This window comes from Scomber japonicus, chromosome 2 (genome assembly GCF_027409825.1).
Source record: "Scomber japonicus isolate fScoJap1 chromosome 2, fScoJap1.pri, whole genome shotgun sequence".
Taxonomy (NCBI): domain Eukaryota; kingdom Metazoa; phylum Chordata; class Actinopteri; order Scombriformes; family Scombridae; genus Scomber; species Scomber japonicus.
This window is the reverse complement of record NC_070579.1, coordinates 26,451,413-26,476,456: the sequence shown is the minus strand read 5'-3', so window position 1 is coordinate 26,476,456 and position 25,044 is coordinate 26,451,413. Positions and strand designations below refer to the sequence as shown.

At 37.5% G+C, this 25,044-nt stretch overlaps 1 protein-coding gene across 1 annotated transcript in view; it reads right to left on the bottom strand.

Moving 5' to 3' along the window:
* Nucleotides 1–10,828: 10,828 nt before the first annotated feature.
* LOC128372880 (protein kinase C alpha type-like) overlaps nt 10,829–25,044 on the bottom strand; it is a 156,589-nt gene continuing 142,373 nt past the window's right edge. The window contains exons 16-17 of the mRNA XM_053333081.1: nt 23,124–23,264; nt 10,829–11,510 (exon numbers count right to left, since the gene is read on the bottom strand). Of these exons, the coding sequence (XP_053189056.1) occupies nt 11,346–11,510; nt 23,124–23,264 (306 nt within the window). The 3' untranslated portion in view covers nt 10,829–11,345. The remainder of the gene's footprint in view (nt 11,511–23,123; nt 23,265–25,044) is intronic.

Here is a 25,044-nt window from a genome sequence, read left to right as displayed (position 1 = left end):
TGAAATGTATTTGTCTTCACAGACAGAACTACTACACTATGTCCATATAAGGTGGATGAATATTATACCAGTCTGTCTCATTGTAACAAGCATTCTCTCACCCAGAGAGGGTATGAGTTGCCAGAATGCTGCCTGTATGGAGCCTACGGTGTCAAGAAGACACTTTTTTCATCTGCAATTGCTGAAAAATAATCCCATGCAGGTCGCACCACTGCTGTCTAAATTTGTGCAGTATTTGTGTGGCTGGCACACTGAAAAATGGCTGTCAGACAAGTAGGCTTGTGCCCAGTGATGCAAATGCAGAATTTTGGCAGTCAGGATATACACTAATAATTTAATCTTAAAATCGGTTTACTTTCGGACACATTTTTATAATTACCAGATCTGCATTAACACTTACATTTTAAATAGATATCATATTACACGGTTTGCAATTGTCAATCTCATAAAATCATTAAAGTAGCTATACATTTTCCCCCTCACAGGACCACATTCTTTAGCTAAATACTGATTATATGGACACATTGAATGTAAATGGCTGCTGTGGAAGTGAGTCCCAGAATATCATTACTCTTCAGATGCCTAAAACAAATCTACTATATGTGTGTCTTGGTCAATGTTTAATGAAATGAGAAATGAAAATATAATAATAATAATGATTATCTAATTATTGACTACCTTCTCTGTAGTGTAATCAAAGCCAGCTGTTTGTTATGCCTACTGTTGGCTTGCGCACAAGTTGCTGTCCATGGTGCTGAAACGTTCCACTCCTAAACAGTCAATACCAAAACTGTTACTTAGCCCTTTGTGCCAGTTGGATTCAATAAATGAAGAGGAGGAAAACTCATCTATGTTGCCCACATTTTTATTGGCGGTGTATAAAGCCAATAAAGGAGATGATACAGCCTTTATTACAAATAGACATGGACTAAAAAACATTCACGTAACCAATAATACTTGATCCTTGAAATTATTTTAATCTATGCTTCATTATCCCTCTGGCTGACTGTAGATGTAGTTTCTCTATTGTAAGTTATTTAGTCATTCATAACACATATTCTCAATATCTCTCTTTTGTTCATCTTCCCTCTCAATCTCTCTCACCTTCTCTCACCCAAGTATAGGTGTCAAATAAATGATTCTTCATATTACAGTGCATTAAGGGCTATCGTGATTAGACTACTACATGGAACCAAACACAGTATTATAAGGTTTTAATAATAGATAGTCTAGTTCAGCTTTGCATGTCCCTTACATATATATTCGTGGGGGACGCATGCATGTGTTGGAGAGGAGCAAAAATGACAAATGGTAGCTAAATAAAAACCTGTTAAAGTCAGTTAAATGTTATTTGTATCGCAGCAATTCTTTAAAGCAAGTTTGTCAAAAAAGTGCAAACTCCATTGTTCTCATAGAAATATGAATAAACCCTACTTCCACCCTGATTATGAGAGCAAGAATAATATCTATTTTGCAACTTAAGTATTTGAACAAGCGCCAGTTTAACAGGCATAAATCAAAACATCTGTAAAACATTAAACTAACCGCTCCCTAACATGTATGAAACGATCAACAGCACCTTTTTCCAAAGCAAAAAAACTATTATCTTCACAAAACGCAGTTAAGAATGACATGGATAAAATAATTTACCTTCACGAAGAAGACTCGTTGAGGAAAGCGATGTTCTTTCCTTGCCTTTATTCTTCCTCCTCCCGTTCCGTTCCGTTCAGTCTGTCCGTGTTGTCTCTGGTTTGGCGCGCAGAAAGCTTGTGTGGCGGGTGGGATCCGCTGCTCGCGCACTGCTACTATCCAAGCCAGAACTGAGCGCGTGGCGCATGGCACGTGGTGCCCAACACGGCACTCAAGCCTCCCGTCAGGTGTGCGGAGGAGAGGGGAGATGCTGCGTTCTTGTGATGGTGTGATGACAGTTTGAATGATTTTTAATCATGTACATCCCTGAAGGCTCCATGACTCAATGCTTTGTTTCCTTTTTCCAGAAGTTGTTTTTCATGTTAACAGCAAATTAAGTCGTTTGTGCTTAATGTACTGCAGCCTATACCATGCCAAAGATTACTTGACACTGGGTGTCATGGCCACATTCATAAGGTGCCCTGAAATGCACACCATATGGTATATACATAAAAACCTATTTATATGCAATGCTCACTGAGTCAGGTCCTTTTTTCCCATTTATCCAAATGTAATACTTCTATCTTAAATATTCCTAAACTAATCACTACACAGCAAACCTGGTCTCCAGGTATTCAAGCATAATTACACATTGCAGTGTTACAGTGTGACACAAGGGAGCAATGGGAGCACAGGTCTCTCTCATTTGTAAAGGGATTGTGGTTGTTATTGAAATCAATTGTTTCTGATGAGTTAAGATAATGTTGTAATCTCCATTAGCAGGTGAGGTTAAGACATTGATTACAAATCATTAGGGACAAGGGAAATGTAGCTGCACTTTATTTATTCATTTATTTAAGTGTTGTCACACAGATTTAATTTTTTTTAGCAGATGTGACAGTGAACCATTTCAGAAGTTAATCATAATGTGCTGTATGTCATTTTGTCATTATGCCATTTTTTTCACATACTGTCACATGTCATAAATTAGTACTTTTGTTGTTGTTGTGTTTCCAAATTTAGACACATAGTCAAATCGCAAGATCTGTGGTCACACAATTGCACAGCCATAAAAAAGTGACTTCATATCCCAACACATAATCAGCTTTCCATTGCTATAGTAACTGAGGTTAAGAAAGGTGAGTTTGCATCTGTTTCTAAATGCATAAAATGAGCTGCAGTACAACATAATGTCTGTTTAGCAGTCTCTGCATTTTTATATTCTTCCCACATTCTTCACCTGTAGTTTTGTATACATTTCTTATGTCTGCCTTTGCAATTTGAAGGAAAATTCCTTTAAAGGGACCTATTTATTAAACTTAGTGTTAAAAATGATGGTCTCATGATAGAATACGGTATTTTAATGATAACAATGATTTACACAGAGTCAGAGCTGCTGTCAGACTGAATTCAGCACAACCAATCTCTAAGCATGTGGACATTCATCCAGTCATTTAGGAGCATCAAGCGTGTGTCTGACTAACCACATTCTGTTCTCGACTGATCAGAGGCATGGGTGAATGAAGAACTAGTCATCAGCTTGGCTCTGACCTGGCCTTTCACACACTCATTGGCCTCACAGGAAGGCACTGAGGACCTTTCTCATCCCATTTTATATCATGTCTTCTCACAGAAGCTTATTCCTCACACATTTCCTCATTGTATACTGCTAAAGCTAAAGCATTCTCCCCTCTTCTATTTTCTTCTCTGCACTGACAATTACATGTCAAAGCCAGCAGAAAATGTGGGCTCCTTCTGGAAATACTCAGCCCTTACTTACCAGAACAAGGTGAAGCAAGAATCGTGTAAAGCTTTTCTCCATCGGAGGTCAAACACCATATGAGAATTGGACCTAGTTTGCTGTACCTTCAATATCTTACACTTACCTTTAATATCTTCTCAGAATTCATGAAATCTTTTTCTTAAACTCACTCCTCCAGAATTTTGACTGCATGCAGATGTTTTTTCTTTATCTGTCTTCATTTGTTTCTTCCTTTCTTTACATAACACACACATAAATCATTCAGTCATTTTGTATAATGCACCCTGGCTTAGTCATTATTCACAAAGATGCTAATATGTATCAAACTGTAACACCAATGCATCTGTTTTTCTTTAGGCGAGAACAGCTCTCACAGCAAAGCAATATGGTTGTATATACTGTAACTTAGCTCTTGCTATTTGTAGCAGATGAAGTTATGCTGAAGATGTGTGTATCTTGGTGTGAGTATTCATCTGTTTGTGTAATAGGGGGAGAAACCAGTGGACTGAAACATATAAGTATTAAACAAAAGCTCACACACCAGCTGGGTCCAGTAAACACACTGCAGGGCTTTCTCTGATCTATGCATTGTCTGAGAACATGTAAAGAAGTGAGCACACATTTTTATTCTACTCAACCAAACTGAATATATTCTAATCATATAAATTATATATCTTAGCTACTGATGCCTGATGTCATATTCATGTCAAGTGTTATATATTAATTTGTTTGATATTGTCAAGAACAGAAGACATTGGAAAGGTTTGCAAATAACATCAATACACTTCAACGTATTGTAAAATTTTACAAACCTTGGACACCTCACAGTACAAACCTTTTCCTTTGACTCTTTGTCGCCATTTAGTACATTGGCAGCCTGCCAGCAGAGCGTTATGGGCCCTCATTTGAGATTGATGAAAGCCATCAACTGAATAGTGAGGGGTCTGATGATATGGATAGTGGTGAGTGTTTTGTGACTAACAAGATAGTAGAAAAGTCCAAAATGAAAAAGGGGCCAAGGTTGGAAGAAATTACTGGAAAACTTGTCTTTGTGAGATTGAGTGAACACCTTATTATGAGTGTTGAAGAGGGGTATTTCCTGTCTGTTCTTCTTGTTCCCTTTCATCCATGCAGTTAAAAGTACATGTTTTTAACAAATTTTTACAGAGTACAAATATATTTGAAATGTTTTAACCCTGTTATGTACACTTGTAAATTAAGCTGTAAAATTAAGCAACCAAATTAAATTACTTTCTAAGAAAATATTTCTTAATCAAATGTATAATTAGTACTAATACTAGTACAGTTGTTGCTGCCATTACAGTGTATTCTGCTGTATGATGTGGCAGGTATTTGGTAAGGTGACAAATGGGCTAATGGGTTCCACGAAAAACTCTTGCTGTATGGGAACATGTACTAAACATGTGGTCGACATCTTATGATGTCAGTCGGGTCTTAGACCAGGCTACTCTGATTACTTCTGACAGCAGTGAGTGCTACTCTATTATCTTTCATCACTAATGCGCCTCTGACTTCATTCGGACTCAAGCTCAGCGATCCAACTAATGAAGGAGCCTACACATCAACCAACCAACCAGCCAACCAACCAGCCCACACGCTAACACCTCTGTATATGCATTGATCCGTAGAAAAACACTCTCACATTCTGCTGTATTTATACATGCATATGATCTCATGTATGCAAACACCCATACTTACTAAATTGAGCTGGTCGGACAATTGTGGGTAAAAACTCAGATACATCTATTACTTAACATATCACATCTTCAACATACTACAATAGGCACACAGCACCACTCCTATAACCGGGATTGTGTTGGATTGACAAAACATAATTAAGGTAGAGTGGTCGTCCTCCAATTGAAAGATTGGCGGTTCGATTCCCATCTCCTCCAGTCCATGTGTCGATGTGTGCTTGTACAGTCCATTTACAGTCCATCTATAAGTGGCAGTAAGCGGCAACTCATACTGTACACACCCACAGTCTATGCAGAAGTGTTATAGTCTTGTAATAACAAGAATGTTAAACGAAAGCAATAGTTCTACTCATGCAATGGCTGATACAGACTACTGTCAGACATAGTAGACAAAGTAGCTGTTGCTCTAAATTGGTCAGTATTTTAAGTGCATGTGCATGATTTGAATTTCGCCAGCAACCTCGGCTCCCTTGAAAACTTTTGAAGGAGAAGACCTGACTGCAATATGTCACTGCAAGGTTAGATGATGCCACTAACACATTTGTCAAAACAGATCAATATACACCTTTCCCAGTTGAGGTGAAATCCAAAACTTCACCAGAATATACGCAGGTTACATCTAGCAACAGTCTAATACAACCTGCTCCCTGCAATAAAACCTCACCCAGCATTCATGAGGGTTATAATGTTCAGTTTTTGTTTAAACTGAATTGTTGGTTCAACTTTATGGTCATTTTGAAGTATGATGTGTTCGATGCTGTTGAATTACATTGCATTATACCAACAGGTATCTTTAATATCTTGAAAGCATGTTTTAATACTGCTGTGTTACAATGTGTCAAAGTTCTTAGTTGAACATCACATTCATCAAAGCACTTTAAATTTTGATCTTTCATTTGCACTGTATGTCCCTTTAATGATTTGAAAGCATATCATTATTTTATGCTGCAACCTTATATTTAATGCTCTATTATAATATTTTATTTCTCTCTCTTTCTATTTTTCTGTACTTTGTTTATATTTTATTTTTTATTATTTGTGGGTAGAGGGGGGTTTAATTGTATGTTTTAATGTTTCCATGTTTTTACTGTTATTGGGTTTTATTTTTATTTCTCAAGTTGCATGTCTTTATGTTTTTTTATTTCTAATTCTTACTGTTAAAAGTTTGTTTTATGTAAAGCACATTGAGTTGCCATTGTGTATGAAATGTGTGATGTAAATAAAGCTGCCTTGCCTTGCCTTGCCTTGCCTTCATTCAAAGATAAAATAAATACTCCTTTGCATAGGTATGGATCTCATTTTCTTTTTTTTTAATTTGCATTATCATACATTAGGTACAAATGACACAATCAATTACAAGGTAAGTAGCTCAGACTCATTTTAAAGGATTCAGGCTTACAGGGGAAGAAAACAAACATACACCATTTGCAAAATACAATATATTCTTTCTTTTACAGTCTATGTAGATATCTACTGTAAGTCATTTATGTACAAAGATGGGGAGATTATAAATGAACATAGAGAGGAGAGTAAGAGACCATGTTACTGTATGGGTTAAGAGATAAGGCATTCCTGCACATCATTGATCCTGTGCTTTTTATGGCTGACAGGATGGCAGTTCACTTCAACTCTCTCAGTTCACAGCGAACACACAGGACCCAGCAGAAAGCAAAGACTTACTACAATCAAAAGGGAAACAAGATTAATCTAAAGCAAACAAGTACCTAAAAGCAGTATTGTAAGAAATGCCAATTTAAAAAAAATCTGAACAACTTTCTCTCTCAAACCATACATTTAAGATTATATCTTTACAGAAGTTACCCCATTATAATCTCGCCATTCTAATCAATTCAACTAAAAACAAAACGGTGATGACATCAAATCAAATGTAAACAAAGTAAAACACTAAATACATATGGCTCCTATAAATCCTTTCCCATGGTACATTGAGGGAACCAGTAGAGAGGAGTAAAGTGTGGAATTGATGCAAACTGTGTTATGTGAATTAACACAGGACAAATCAACTGCTTTTCTGACCTGACGGGATTTAATAAGTGGAAGAGGGAGGACATTGTTGATAAGATGATGGATTGACTTGGCCCAGGCACTGAGGAAGGAGGAACAGGTAGAATGAAAGAGGGCAAACAGGAGACGACAAGGGAAGGGGGAGATTCAATGTGATGAGGCACAGGGGTCATCCTCCAAACAAGCCATAGTCATCTGTCCTTTCATTAATTCTAACTAAACTCCATTAATCAGCTGTTCATTGTTCCTTCACTTTTTTCATCACTCAATACACACTGATATTGTCTACACATTACATTATTACATAACTAACTACATCATTCAGGCATTAATAGGCACAGGGAGGTAAAGGTAATAGCAAGCAGACACAAAAGGATGAGTCAAGTTGTAATTTTAGGACTGTAAATGTAATTGGCGCCAGTCAACACGATGCGCTTGAAATTAAAATCCTGAACAAAACATACACACACAATCATGAGAATTATATGAGCTAAAACACAAACATGAAGTACAATGAAAGGAAATTGAGTAAATGAATATAGTTTGAAAATCATTTGAAATACAACAAGTTGGAGCTATGGTATGCCAGAAAAACAGAGTAAAGAGTTGAACAAGGATGACAGTGAAGAAGATGTATAGTATATTTGTTTAAGTTGGGAAAGGCACACAAGGGGAGAGTAAATAATCTTTTTTTCTTCATGCCCACACTGACTGTGACTTGACATTTTGAAAATAGTTCTATGGAGAAAGAAGATTGGGAAACGAGACATCAAAGAGGCTATTATAGGGATGGACTTGTAGGAGAGCTAGACTGCTATGTCAGCACATAAAGAGGTGCAAGTTAGGCTCAGACAAGTGCAAGACTGTTGCTGAGTAAACTTTAAGTATGTACAAGGTATATTTTCTCTCACTTCTGTCAAATTCACTGTAGATGTTTAATCAAATGAAATGTTTTTCCAGACACAATTCTGCCCCTAGACTAGACAGGCTACTTCAAAGAGAAATCTAGTACCGTGTATGGTTTGTTTGTATGGTGAGTCAAATGTCAAACTGACATGTACTGAAACAATGTGCACTGGTATATTCATGACAGCATGCTATATGTTATGTGGCCAACAGAGTGTACAGCAGGTGTGGCTTTCGGCAGATCTCAGCCCGCACACAGAGAAGCTGCCAGAAAGAGTCATTCATCTGACTACAGCTAGTGCAACGCTGCTATGGTCGGGTTCTGGCATTTCCAGGTTTGGCACATGCAAAAGGTTATTAATACATGATAGGAAACACGGTAGGAGAGTCCACAGTTATTAGAAAAGTGTGGAGAAAATATTACAAATGTTTCAATAATTCTGATCTATATTAGTCAGACACAAGTTTTCCAATGTGATATATGTCCTTTGAACATTCCTGAATTTATTGAGCAGAAGCTGGAGAAATAAACCTGATATCATTGACAACAATGGACAACAACAGCCAAAAAATACCCAAAACAAAACGGCAAAAGCAACAAAAAACAAGATTTTACAATGAGACGACACAACAGATTAGAAGATTAAAAGATTATAACATAAAACCCCATTAATTAGACACTAGAGAGTGAGTGGTCCCATAGGTCTACCAATGAGCAGAGATACTAAGTCACAACTCATCACAGATCTGCATTCAGTATTCCACAACAGCTAAATAGGTAAAGGCAAATGGAACCAGGGGCCATAATGTATATACACATACAAGCTTCTACAGAGAAAGAGTACTGATCTTGAACCAGCGACTAGGTCTCAGGAAAGAGTCATTTCAGAAGGTGTCTATTAGTATCTATTTAAAAGTAGAATCTAACAACTGTACTGTAGATAAAGGTCTCCTCTATTATCTACATTTCCTGCAATCTCCCGTCTTTTGGCAAAATCACTGTTGTTCTTCACTCTTGCTTTCACACATAGGTTACTGTGTCAACTTCTGAATTGTGATTTGTGGGTAGTACAGTCACAAAATCTAAAAAGAGCCTAGCTGGTGTCAGAACAGCACTCTTAAGTTACCAGACTGTGATGTTTAAAGGCCCACCTAAAATTTTGATAATACTACACAAGTGATACTACACAATTCATCTCTTTGTTTCAAGGATGCAACACTCAACACCCATTGACAGTTTACCACCTTGAAAAGTTGTTACTGATCAAATTCATTGTAATCGACATGAATTCCAGCTGTCTGAAACTGTGTGACGCTGAACTCTAAACTTATATTTTGAGTGGAGTATCATTTTTGGGGTTTTATATTAAGTAGCATGCAACATTTAATGGTTCACATGCATGGATGATGTCTACCAACAGCATGCAGATACAGAGGGACAGTCAGACATTCATCCAATCAATGCACAATGTGCAATCATCAAATAGAAGAAGAAGAAAATAAAACTAACAAACAAAAAAACAACTGATGATAAAACTGCCAAAACAAGTCGCACAGCTATTCCTCACAACTTGCTAAATCTGGACACTGTTAAAGACATCCAGCTGTTACACTGCTGATCTGTACTGGGTACTCTCTTTGTTGTTTCATTTTTTATTTTATTTTTTACACATACAAATATTGGTTTATCTAATTAATGTAATAAAAGCACATTCAGGTGTTGGTATAAAAACTGCAATTTGCTATACTCTCTTTAAATAACTCATGATTATTTATTTACAAAGGAGTTATACACTGGCATTTGATACACTAAAATATTAATCTGATCTAATGGAAAAATATGTATGATATCACATAAAAGAGGAGAGTAAGAACGAAATTATTTCAAAGATATGAAAGAACAAAAAAAAAGTGGGACACTAAATATGATTCAATCAATAATGATTATGTTAACATACTCCCAATGAAGGATGAGTTTGTTCTCTGGACAGTGAATTGTTTTTAGAAAAGATATTCCTTTCAGTAAAAGTATTTCTGATTTGCAACTGTTGTATCCAAGAAACCTGACAAATGTGTTTTATCATCTCTTGAGGGCACGATACTGTGTGCAATATAGCATTGCATGGTTAATACACAATGATATCATATTATATAGTACAAAAAAAACTGTTTGTGGAAATGTCTATTTTAAGACATTTATGACCAATTGGAGGTTTTGCGGGCGTGTACTGGGACAGAGACAGAGGTTAACACTGACTAGTGTTAGAAAATGACAAACTGTAAACTTTAGATCGATATGCGAATGTTCTGCCACTGCCCATGAACTTGAATGCTTAATGTTTGCTGTGTGTCCACACAATGACTGTCAAGGGAAATGTACAATCTGCAGCTCAGGTTAAGGGCTAGGAAAGAAGTGTGTTAATTATTTTAAAAACCAGGCAAACTAGGTAGACGATAGTTAAGCAAAGTTAAGTTTTAACAAATTGGAGCCAACCCTGACACACTTTCATACCAGTGTGCCTTGTACAGTATGCGTTTTGTACAGGCTGCATATTATTTAATTACAATAGTAGTTCAGTCCTTAGTTGATTTGCTACGCACACTGGAAATTGAGACCGGCTATAATCAAACTGTACTAAAATATAATTCAACACCGTTACCATTAAATCAAAGGGGAAGAAAACTGTAAACATGATACAGATCACATTGAATCACAAAGTGCTGTTTCAATGCCTGTACCACCTGTCCTTCATATTTGGCTGTAGCATATTTCACTGCCTTATGTGAGAGGTCATCAGATTAAATGTATATAACAAGCTGTGACCCACCTACTAGATCTGTAGACTACACTGTTATTGAGATTTGCAAGTACAAACAGTTTCATGGCATCTTTTCCCAGAATTAGTTACTACATGCCTTAAATGTTATTTTAGTTGAATGCTCCTAAAATATTCTGATGCTTATATTTTTACAGGCATAGATAAATAAAGCCAAACACCTTTCTCTCTCAGTGCTTTCAGTATAAATTGCAGGAATAAGAAGGGAAAATATTGTCTACAGTACATGCTCATCATTAAACTAAAGGAAATGATTTCTTGTGGTGGCCAAGAATATCTACTATATTATGTATACTGGAAAATATAGTGTACAGAACAGATATGCATGCTCTAAAATCCTGCTTATGAATAAAACATAAAGGTTAATGGTGTGCCTTGATCAAGTTGTGGTCAGATGTTAGGTTGGCTATTGGTTTAAGTGGGTGGCAGTGAGTGGAGAGATTCTTCAGGGAGGTTACCCCATCCTTCTCATGCGCTGCTGTAGAGAGACGGGTGTATAAACTCCGGGTTGATGAAAGAGAACCCTGCAAACTCAGCCTGGTCGATGTTGGCGATAACCAGCTCATCTGGTGGTGTGAGCTGGGGCTGGGTGCGAGTGAAGAACTTGTCAAAGTTCTCAGCTGCTTTGCCACACTGTAGAAAAAAAGAGACAGAAAAGGGGAAGTCATTAGGACACAGAGTTTATAAAATGACATGAACAGAGAAAGTAGACCAACTAGACAGAGCAGACAGAACATTAAAGCACTTCCAAAAGTTTTGTTTGCAACCTCTTGGAAATGTAAGCCCAAAGCAAAGAACACACATCATCATAGTCATCATCAGATAACATCATTCACTACCATTGTCATTACTATTTACATTGCTTTATAAAATCACACTGCGCTGGCAATTAGACAAAGTGCATTGTCAAATTGACTAGCGGTGGCTTTAAGTTTTCACACAGAGAGGCATGAGACGGTGGTAAAGTGCAATGCATGTATTGTGGCATTTAATGTCTTCCATACAAACGTCATGAGACACATCAACACCAACTTGCACTAAATGCAACTAGCTGCCTTATATATCTTCCACACTGCAGGTAATTTGCCGGACATGACCTCTGACAAGGAACCACTGCGATATGAAATAATGAATATTTGCATGAAACCCTACAAAGATATTACAAAGAATGAATACTTGCATAAATACAAATTCCTATCAATAAGGAATAAAATAATCACATAAATCAGCATTGATTGCCTCCACTGAGCCCACCACTACTCTTGAGCAGGTGGTTGGGCCTGCCTTACCCGTTTGCCCCTGGCTGAAGTGGCCTGCCTCACCCTTCAGCCCCTTATGGAGGACAAGATAACCAGGAAGAGGTGAGTACTGCCATTGACTGAATTGGCTGTTTGAGTTAGCTTAATAACTAAAGATGAAACACAAAATACAACACCCTGAACTGTGACCTCTACTGATTGAGGTTTCTTTTTTAAACAGGCAGGATGTCCAGTCCGTCTGTGCTTCCTAAACAAACCTCTGGAGCTTCCACATCAAAAGTAGTTAAAAAAAATGTTTAACTATCTAATTTCTTAAAATCACTATGTGTACAACTATCAATTTAATCTTCTGTTCTTTGTCAATTATCTCCATATGAATTCCATCAAACCATTTAAGATAATGGAACCTCTGCTCTCCATGACATGTATTACATACAACAAGCACTGTGTGTGACTTCTCCAGTTTAACCTGCTGACTAATTAAAATATAAGTGGATCATATCAAAATAGGCTTGCCTCTTATCCTCATTCTGCCCTCTGGCCTACAAAAAACGGAAAACATTTCACACCTGATCCCCCACTTTTCCCAGTGCAATATGCAGTAGGAAGTGATTCTATCAACATCAGATTACATGCTCTACATCTCATACAGCTAAATCGTGATGGACCCTTCTGAATATCAAATCACTGGCACAGCTGTGGAACAGCAACACAGTTTCACATAAACCAGGGAGGAAATGGTGTCAGGACCTCTGCATAAAGGCATGCTATGTTTGTGTTGACCTCATCGCCTGTTATAATGCAACTCCCTTATCTTGGCTCAGGTGTGATATGTACACACTTTTATGCATTTGACCCTCAACTGTCAGTGCTAATTATGTTACAGAAGAAGGTTCCTCAAATAAAAACAGTGACAGTTCCAAGGTACAACAGGGTCACAAAAGGGTTAATTAGTGTGTTCATAAGAGGGAGGCAAACTGTCAAGATTAAAAATGACATGACATCAAAATGTTTCCATGATGGGAGGATAATACAATTAAATCAGAGACATGGAAACAGATCATGTCACAGAGTGGATTAATTAGCACTTCAGAGGATTTCTAAGCAAACAAAGGTCATGCACATGTTTGGGGATGTGGGTGTGCATCTCATTCTGTTGCTGCAGTGATATTTCCTATGACATGTAGCTTAAACAATGATTATTACAGTTGCCTTTTATATTTGGTTAAGTTTTACTCAAGTATACCCTATTGTGCCAGTAAAGTGCTATTGTTTCATACTGCACACTGGTTTGACTCATTCTTGAACCCTTTTGGGCAGTGCAGGGTGTTTCTGTGACAATCAAGTTGCATATTGCAATTTTGATGTCAGGCCAGATTACTGAGGTGTGCATTTTCTTCACCAGTTAGATCAGGTTAGAGAAAAAGAAAACATTTCAAGGTTCAGTCATCTAGTGTGCTATTTAAATTGCTTTGCCAAGAGATGCTCACATTAACAGATCCTGTTAAAACACACCAATGTCTTCTAGACTTTTGTAAAATCTAATAACGAGCTGAAAACATGGAAACTAGCTGTTTTATCTCCTTCCAAGCAAATCTAATTTATGGCACTGTATATTTCCTTGCAGAAATGCTGTGCCTCTCACTAAGGGCAATCAGTGTGCTCTTAGAATTTGCTTTTGGAAGATCTCCTCTGGGGTGTACTCTCTAACGCAACATTTCCAGCATGTCATGCTCGCTCATGCATCCTTTTAAAGTATATATGATTGAATTTGTCCTGGTTGATTTCTGTCCTAATCTTGTCAAACAAGAGCTGTAAGTACCAACACTTAATGTGCTGTCAGTCACCTTACACTTTTTTTTAAGACATTGATGATGTCAACATACAAAGGCTTTAATTTTTTTTAAATCTAGAATTGGTTTGAAACTGGCTAACCTTCAAAGGGAACCAGTGATGAACCTTATGTCAATAAAAAGGAGTTTGGGTCTCTTTTAAGTTATGATAAATGGAGTGTATAACAAACAGGGTGAGTGAGGAAGAGAGAAGGCTGCATGTATTATCCTTCTTTATCCTAATCAGCTAGTCCACCTACACACTGGGCTCACCTACATGGATGCATGCGTTCACAAACACACACACACACACACACACACACACACACACACACACACACACACACACACACACACACACACACACACACACACACACACACACACACACCATACACCCAAATACACAGAGGCACTCGTATGCTAAGACCCCTTGCTCCACTTGATAAGCTTTCTTGTTCCCTTGGGAGATACTGTTCTGCAGCTGGCTGTGAGTGCAACTGCCTCTGTGAAGCCAAATGCCACAGGGCTCTGATAGAGGACTTGCATAGGAAGAAAGGATGATGGCAACTATAGCACTTTTGGCACTGTTGTCATAGAAATAAACATCAGTGCATTCAAAAGGGTTGTTGTGACTGAAAAGGCAAGATTTCACCAACCATTACATCAGCATTTTAGGTGCTATTCACATGCAATACGGGGCACTGCTTGAAATTAAGATATTAAAATATAAAGGCAAGTTTTTCACAGTAGATTATAATGTTACTCCCTTTCTGTACAAAAATGGTTACCTACTTGAAGTGTTCAGATCATGTATTAATTAATCATTATTAACAAATACTCAAAGTAAACTATACTAAACTGATTCACCATTGTCACTGACTGGGTCAGTAGCTTTTAGCTGTAGAGACATCACTGGTGACTTAGAGCGTTGTTCTCAGCTCAGCCATGATTCACAGAAAGTTACCTCCTCATTAAAGCACATTAAAAGGCCACTGTCGCTACATAAAACAATCCTAATCTGATAACTCTGCTGTAAATAATAGGCTGCTGAGCTATTAGACTTATGTGGAGCATTTGTATGGGCTAGTTTGTACTGACAAGCAACAGTCTGAAGACAGTCACAATCAGCACTGGACCACACTAAATATATTAGTGTTGTATGAATGTTGCATCAATCAGTCAATTAACTGATAAGCCAATTGATAGAAAATTAATATGCAATTATTTTGATAGTTGATTAATTGTTTAAAGTTTTTTGAAGGACAAATTAAAAAAAATAGCTAGTTGCATTCTCTCAAAGTTGAGGATTTTAAGTTTATTTATGTCATAAATGATAGTAAACTAAATATCTTTTGATTTTGAACAGCTGATCTGACAAATTTGAAGATACCACTGTGGGCTCTAAGAAATTATAACATTTTTCACCATTTGCTGACATTTTATAGGCAAAACGAGCTCCACACTGCTTTGTCATCAGAAACAGGACAGCACAGCCTCCAACACCAGAGATAATCAAATAATCTACAGCATATGGAAAAAAACTATTTGTTTTAGGAGGATGCTTGAAGAGACAAGACAGCCCTTAGTCAGCCATTACACATCATTCTTTCCTTGTCTTTCAGACCCATTCCAATTAGCTTTCATCATTAGTATTAGGGCAATTTGAGCCCATAACCAACTGTGACCTAGCATTGAAACTCTTGACTAACTCGTGACTAACTGGCCTTATCTTCTGCTGCCCTACATTCATGGACAAGACATCACTGTCTTTGTAAGTGTGTGCATGTTTGTTTTTATGTGAGTGTCAATGTCTCTGTATGTACCAGCAAGACTTTTCATGTTTACAGATGTCTGTCTGTGTTTGTCATGCAAACACATTGTGGTCCACAGGTACAGACATTTCTGTTTGTTTTCTTCATTTTTTTATTGTGGAGGCCAGATAAAAAAAGGTGATTTTAAAGAATGAGCACAAGAGAACATAAATACAATGAGACACTGTTTGTGTGTGTGTCTGTTTGTGTGTGATGTTTTTTAAAATGTCCTTCCATGACTGTTGTTGCTGACAGGTGGTGTTTGGTGTGAGTCACTACCATCCTGTCAAAGAGCATAGTAGACAGGACACACTCTTCAAAATAGGGGGCAAATGTTGCTTTGTGTGTGTGTGTGTTTGTGTGTGTGTGTGTGTGTGTGTGTGTGTGTGTGTGTGTGTGTGTGTATTCCCCACACAGCAGATACCTGATGACCTGATGGGTAATACCCAGCATCCCTTAACTGCTGTCTCTCTGTCTGCTTGTCTACATCTATCCATCAATGACATATTTTTTTACCACTGACAATCACCAGCACCAAGATGTCCCCTTATGGATCATGATCTTTGTGACACTAGGCCTCACACTGCTCTTAAACAGTGTGACTGCAAAGCATGTGTGAGATGAAGCTTCAGCTGCTGAACTGACAGTGCTGAGTCTTTAAAAATATGTGACAATGACGTTTAATTTATTCTGGTGCATGTCATGTGTTTAACAGAACGGACATGGGAGTCAGTTTTGTAATGCTGGTTAGCATGCTGCAGTCATTACTCGCAGTGCTGGGGTGTTGAAAATGTAAAATGTTTCAGTTTTTTTGTTGTTGTGCTTGAGGAACTTGAATAGACTATTTCATAAGAGCTGCTTTCAGAAGATAAATGAAGCTAGAAAGATCAACTCAACAAGAACAAAAGCAGAAAATTAGGTTATGAACCATGTTGTTGTGTTATAAGAATCTAGATCACTGCCTTGTGACGTTTTTGGGAACCCTTACGGTGGAGCAAAGGACTGGTCGTACATCTCCCTGTGAATCATTGTGTGATTCAACCAAACCTTATGGGGTGAGACTGAAGCTATTACGCTGTTGATACATCTTCCCATACACAGTGACATAGTGTCCTACATGGATTTTTGACCTACTTTCTCTCATCTTTAGTCTCTTCCTCTCTGTCTCTCTGTCCTCTCTGCACACATACGGGCATGCACGCCTCTGCATGCAAGCATATTAAAAGAACACTCAGCTACTTAGGAAGATAAATGAGTGCCTGCCTCCATTAAGAGTTGCGTCAAGAGTTTCTGTTCTCTCTCTCTCTCTCTACTTTGCTCTGCCTGAAGCCACAGCCATGAGAAGCACTTGGTTCTTGGTCATAATCTCCTAAACATTATGCTTTGTTTTGTTGAATTGTTATCTTGTTATTAGCAGTAAACAGCTTATATAAGGCAAAAGTCATCTGAATTTTGCATATGTTTAATGAACATTCAGCAGAAAACAACCATCTTAGTTTAAGAAGGAAGTGGGGAAGTCATATTTTTCACAAACTGAATTTGAGTTTATTTCACATATGCAGATATGAATTTCTGGTTCACATGGATTTAACTGCTTTTTAATTTCCACTCATGAATGTGTAATGTGATTACAAGACAAAGTTGAACCCATTGGTTATTGGTGCAGAAAGCTGAAGATAAACAGGACCTTACATGACCAATTGTGCTTTGGTTGTACACCAAAGAAGTGAAGTTAAATACACTGTCACCCATAAAGTTGGAATAAAATATTATTTACCTGTTTCCATGAAATAATTGCGACAATGTGATTCATTCTTAACAGATAAAGTGTATATCTTCTCAAAACTTTATTAATCAATCTCTTTCAAACGCCAGTGTAGATGCAAAAGTTCATACTGAAATCAATTTGTATTCAATTTTACTTTGCAAAAAAAAAAAAAAAAAAAATTCAAATAGCAGTGGGGCTAATGGGTGCAAAAAATGTGTGCAATCAAACAATTTCAGGTCGGACCACTTAATAGATTAACTTAAATGTATCTGCTCCTGTTGGAAAATGAACTATGCAGTAGATTTGATGGAAAACATGATTAAATATATCAATTGTCTTGACCTCAAATTAGGAAATAAATAAATAAATTCACAAACAAACTGAAAACCCTGCCTTTTATGTCCCGTAAGCTAAAAGAAGAAAAGCAAACATGCTCAGTCAAGTTGCAACAGTCTGTGCCTCTCATTTTCTTACAGCTACAGTGACTCACAGCTCATCCATATTGCCATCACATTCTGTACGCTTGTGTGTGTGTGTGTGTGTGTGTGTGTGTGTGTGTGTGTGTGTGTGTGTGTGTGTGTGGGTGTGTGTGTGTGTGTGTGTGTGTGTGTGTTAATGTATCCCATCAGCCATGTGCATCCCTTCCTTGGACAGTGTTCCAAGACTTCTGTGTGGTGACTAAGTCCTCCCACTCCTTTTTTTAACCAGCCTCCCTCCCTTCATTCACTGCTGCCATCACCATCAATCAACAGCTTCCCTGTTTGACCTACTTTTTCCATCCCTTTCCTCTCCCTTCAGCCATAAAGATGGTCAGTCAGCTACAAGTGGGCGTAAAGCACGAGGACATCAAGCACATTGTCTTATCAAGAAATTAGCCTCCTTTCCAAGCTGGATGTGGCTGACATTAAGGTACATGCCATGTGCTTGTTTTGTCACCTGCAGTAGACATCTGCACTGTGACAACATCTAGCATGAATATGGATCAACTCTTACTGAGCTTGCCCTGACACTCATTCAGCCACATTCACTTTGTCCCCTGCGAGTGTCTGCAGCCCTTTTCCAATAGCTACAGATGGTTTGAATCTCTCAGCTGGGTGCAGCCGGTGTATTGATTGCAATTCCAAAGCTGTCATGGGCGGATGAAGTGAGATTGAGCAGGGATAGATGCACAAGGAGAAAGGAAAGAGGATGGGGAGTGGATTAGAGAGGCAGGGTTAGACCTAGTGAAGGGTGAGAGGGAGAGGTTTATAATAATAGCCCTTTTGTGGTAATGGACTCAGAAACAGCGCTGTATTACATGGCATAGTGAGACAGACATGATGGATAATTATCGAGTCAGTGGTGGTGGCGGCCATATTTTAACAATGTTTTCCTTCTCTCCTTCCATCTCGATCATCTTTCATCCGTATCTGCATCTTTAACCAGACTCATGCAAGCATGCATTGTGCAAAGGACATGCATCCATCTCTCTGAAACTCTGGCATAGACAAATACTCAAGAACAAATACTCCTTCACCAAAACCGTACACATCAACAAACTTACACTCCAATGCAGCAAACAGACATGCATGGAAATCTTCCTCCCCTGCTCCTCTCTGTTAACTTTCACTTTCCTCATACATATATTGTCTCTTTCTCTCTGTCTCTGCTCTCTCTCTCTCTCTCTCTGTCTGTCTCTCTCTCTCTCTCTCTCTCTCTCTCTCTCTCTCTCTCTCTCTCTCTCTCTCTTTCTGTCTCTCTCCATCTCCCTCTCCCTGTCTGTCTCTCTCTCTCTCACACACATACCTCCCCACACACACACACACACACACACACACAGACAAAGCACACACAGCATTGCCAGCACATACACTCAGCAGGAGACCGCATAGACAAAGAGGCCAGGATTCACCTTATTAGATGAACTGAAGCCCTTGAGGGTTGAAACAGAAAAGAAATACTATATTTAAACTGAATATGTAAGGGACACAAACATGCGTAACACACACACACACACACACACACACACACACACACACACACACACACACACACTCAGTAAGTGACCTACTTCATCTTTGTTGCTTGTTGACAAAGTCTATACAGTATGATCTCTGTATGAAGGTGTGTGTGTATGTGAGTGTACAATACCAGCCAAAATTTGGACATTGACTGGTCATGTATATGTGAAAGAGAATGTCAGGGAGACAGGGACAAAGTGTGTGTGCTCTACATGATCATGTGTACACTCCAGGGATTTCAAAAGGACCTCATTCTGTGCAGCAATATGTGATCTATATGAGAAATGCATTTATAATGAATGGATGTTACATAAATTATATATTGAGATGAGAAGCTTTGAAATTACTTACAGCCCATATAATATATAACATAGCTTATGCCTGCAGCAGTGTTTTGACTACAGTAAAGAGCAGCAAGTCGAGGCTGTATTATATTTCATATCATGGGTCACTTGACATCAGAGTGACTTCAATGTATGGCATCCTGTTTCTTATGCAAAGTCAAAAATTCAAAGCTGAAATCATTAGTTGGTTGACTAATTAATTGATGGACAGAAAAATAAGTAAATATTTTTTAAACACTAATTGTCAAAAAACCCTGACCATTCTCTGGTTCCCACTTCTCAAAGATGAAGCTTTGCTTTTTTCTGTTTTATGTCATTGTAAACTGAATATTGTGTACTGTTGGTTGGATAAAATAAGGCATTTTTAAACAACGGTATCAGATGTTGGGAAACTGTGATGGATATTTCCATAATTTTTTTGCATTTCATAAACTAAAAGATTTATTGAGTTATTGAAAAAATTATCATTAGATAAGAGATAATAGAATCAATAATAAAAACAATCATTAGTTGAAGTCCTACGATGTTTTTATTGAGAAAACTATACAGTAATGTTTTGACACAATTATATAATGCTGGTGTAGTTTTTCTGTCAGTGAGAGCAGATTTAAATCTACAATCAGAGATACTCCTGACACTGACTGACACTGATCACTGACACACCAGAAAACACTGAGCTGAATATCCCCTCCTTTTGTGACACTGTGTAGTGGTTAATGGATTACAGCTATGGTGGAAGCTTCATTTCGACTTCCTGCAAATCTACCTCAACAACACAGATCTGATTTTCAGTAAATAACAACTGTTATTTACTATAAATCTACAGCAACATGTGGGAGTACCAGCAACACATCTGTTCCATAATAGTTTGTGTACTGGTACTTGTGTGTATTGAATGTGTGAATGTGAGATGATTATGTGATGGTAATGCAATAACAGTGGAGATATTTTATACTGTAACCTCATACAAGCCTGGTAATGGATATAATGAGCTGTTCTGTTCAGTGCTCTGCCTCTAGACCATTGTGTACCCCTCCATCATCAGTTACACAATTACAGGAAATGTAATGGATGGATGCTTTTCATACATCAAAAGCAAACTGTACATAAACATCTTGTTAAATTGTTGTGTTATGTAACATTCTATTGAATGTTTCACTAATGCAAAAATACAGTAAGCGCCCCATCAAAAGCAAGGATCATTTTCCATGAGAGCGAGGCTATATAGTCAATATAATCGTGTGCTGACATCAACCATGTCCACAATTCATCTCTGATAACAGTTGTTTTTATTCAGGCTTCTGCCTACAGTAGAAGTAGAATGTGCTGAACCACTGAGCTACGAAGAAACATTTTGCAAACAAAACTTATTAAAAAACTTAATAATTTTGGCCCAAAATGTATCAAACAGTGTTTATTATACTGTATGTGTTTATAGTATGTGGCAGTATGCACTTTGGTCAAAATGTGTTGGCTTTAAATAACTAAACTGACTTGAATTGTCATGGACTAGTCTCCCAGAAGCTTTGTTTATGTAGAAAAAATATATATATTTTTTTAATTTAAGGGTTTACCTGAATCATAAAATATTCAGTTTTTTCACTTAAAGTTAGTCATCTTTGATTTTATTTATTAAAAGCAACAGAATTGCAAACTACAGCTGAGGAAAACCTTTGTTACTTTGTGTACTTTTGAAATTTTAAGTAAATCTTTGTAGAATTATCAATATGAATACAATTTTGAAAAAGACTAAAAATGTGCATGTGTTTATTGCATGTCCTCTTCTGAATTTTCTCATTATGTTTGATGTTGTTGTCAAATTAATTTCACTATTTCACTTTCAGGTACATTCAGGTGTGTGTGTGTGTGTGTGTGTGTGTGTGTGTGTGTGTGTGTGTGTGTGTGTGTGTGTGTGTGTGTGTGGTAGGTCGACAGGGAGAATGAGGGAGGATTGGGATGGTTTGCATTTCACTGCTATAGATTGTGTCAAATTATTCATAACGTGCACATGTTCTGGTCACATCTCCATTTTGATGGCAGTTTTAGTTTAATATTAACAACAAGCATTTCCTAGGGTGATAAAGTGAAAGAGGAAAAACAAGAAATAAATATGTGTAAATCTGATTGTAGGCATCTCATAAATATTCCAAAAAGTTGGTCTTAAACATATTATGTAACTCAAAACTGACCTTGTCTAGATTGCTGCATTATGCACCACCTGTTTGAATTATTTTGAATTGAAAGCAGAATACCTAATACAGTATACCTAACACAGTATGTTCAAAGTTGTCTTAAAAGTTCATCACTATTTTAAACTTTAGGTCATTTAAAGGAAAAGTGTATCACTGTATTTTTCAATTTTAACTAGTGACTTTTGCCCTGTTTGTCTGTATGACAAATGTCTGACAAATATGACTTTAGGCCTGAAGTACAAGTTGGTAAACAAACAACAAAGAACAAATATTCCCCACGGAAGTGAAGAATACAGCATAAAATGTCTTGCCATCATGATATGTCTTGTAGTGATAAGCACATCTGCACATCTGCTCTTAGTTGTTTGGATAAATGCTGAAGGTTGTATTTGTCTTGTTGTGTTTGCAATGGACTGTGTAGTGAGATAGACTCTGTATTATATTTGTGACACTGGGCCTCACACTATATATTATCATTTGACATAGTGTTGAATATGGGAGAAAATTGTTGACTGTGTTATGACACAGATGACACTGTTGCTCCTGTATAAGAACAGTTTTCAGTGAAAAATGCACCTGGACCAACAAGTTAACGAAAAGACTAATGATGCTTATTTTGTGTATTAAGGTTCATGGTGCAAAGTGCAGTCAAGTGTGCAGCACCCTTTATGTATTTCCATGCAATGCCTAAGGTAGTCATAGCTGTATTTCCAGTGCTGTCCCTCTCCTAACTATTATGACAAGTCATTAAAATACAGCACAGGTTTGAAAAAACATCTCAAGGAAATGACTGTATGCTGCACTTTGCACCGTGAACCCCATGAAAACAAAATCCAAAGAAGCAACACTCCCTCTGTTGTGGGAAGTGTGTCTTTGTTTTAATTAAATCTAAACTCAAGTCACAAAGGACACCAATCATCTTGACCTTAATTATACTTAATTATACTATGCAGTATCACATTTAATTAGACTATGAAATATAAATCAAACCCTAAGCAAGATGGGCTACTATAAAAGTGTATGTTGACAGGACTTACCACTTTGGGCTTGAAGGGCGGCTGTATCTCCCTGTTCTGAAGGCGTTCCCAGTCAATACGTCTGAAGAAGGCATGTTCTCTGATGTCCCTCTCTCCCTCAGCGCTGCAGCCCAGACGCTTGGATGGGTGCTTGGTCATCAGCTGTTCATAGAAAATAAAACAATATGTATATAGAGTCAGAAAAGGGACAATATCATCGTTCTGAATCACAGTGGTGATTTCACTTATCCAGATCATGCTGTTTTTAACAATGTTGTGAGAAGGCCCCCGGTGATAAAAAGAAAACAAAACACTGTGTGGAGTGGAAGATTCTGTTTTTTTAGTTTAAAAAATGTGATCAATTTTCTCAACTTCAAAAGAAAAAATATAACCCCTTTTTCTTTCTTCAGTTTCTGAATTAAACCGAGAACTCTTTCAGTTATTTATAGTGTATCAATTTTTGCATTCACCCTTAAAAGTGGTCAGTGTTAGTGCATCAGGGAAGCTCACTTTGTTTTCTGCAACCCTGGTGTTCCCACTGATGTGTTTCATGATGTGATCCAAATTCTTTTCTAGGTCAGTAAATGACAGCTAAACAGATGGGTCTAAAAAAGAGTGATACAATTGTTTTTTTTCTTCCTCTCCCTCTGCTTGTTCTGAATGCTGCCACTTCCTATCACACCACAGAAAACATGAGGACACAGTTTTCATTTTGTTGAAAAGTAAACTGAGACTAAAGAAGAAAAAAAAGTACCCACAGCAGAACATACACAACAACATAATCTGTCCTTGTTTAATTATGTAGACGCCCACTGGTGCAACTTAAACATAATTGTCAAAACAATGAATGAATATATGACCCAAAAATTAAAAGACAGTACGAGAAGAGATGACACATGATATCTGTATTTTTGGATAAGATTGCTGATTTGTCATGGTCCAGAAAAACTGGGGCTCAAGATACAAAAGCGTCAATAACAGTCAAACAAACAAAAGCTTATAGCTGAGGAGCATTCAAATTCTTCTCATTGTGTAAACACTGTGTTGGAAGGAGGAAACAAACAGTACCTGTTTGCAAGTTTAAATGAATTAGAGCCACATCTATCCATAATGGAACTGATTTACTGCTTGTTTTGTGTGTATGAAATTTCAACAGATATACTAAATATTTTTTGGATTACCTGTCCAACTTCAGTGCAGTGATCAATTGTTGAAAAATGTTGAATTGCCAAGGACGACAATGAAACCTTTAGAGAGCCCATGGGATTTAAGTATTGACAGTCCAAGGGCAAAATGACTTATTCATACAATAGGCTAGCTTCCAGGCAGCTCTGGTATTGTGTGTAGCATATGCTTTCTAATTGGTACATCCAAGGTGAGTGTATGCGTGCATACACAGACACGCAAAAGCCCACAAGATTCTAGTCCCTCTATTTAAATCCCTAATCTGTGATGCACACCTTCACATGCAGCTCAGTCACCTTGACAGTTCCCCCAAAGTATATACACGTTTAACAATCATGCTCTGAAGGTTCAGCATTCTTACACACAGAGGGAGACTGCATAACTAACCTGGCTACAGTTCCTGACTAAAGGGAGACACATACTGTACATATACAGTATATATAAAACGTCACAAGATAATAATATTGGTATCCCTCCCTTTTACAGTCCCATATTTACAAAGTATTTAAGTTGATGGGTAATAGTGGAGATTTTTCTTACTATTCAAGCTGTAGTTGCTCTGTATTTACCAACTTATTACATGTGCTAATAACCCACTGTAAAAGGAAGTGTTACATAAAATATGTTCCTTGTGTATGTTCATTAGCTGAGGGGGCTGAATGTCACCACAAACTAAATAAAGATAAAGGAAACATAAACACAAGCCCGTAATATAGACACCGCCAAAACAAACCATCATCTGTAAGACAGCAGTGGC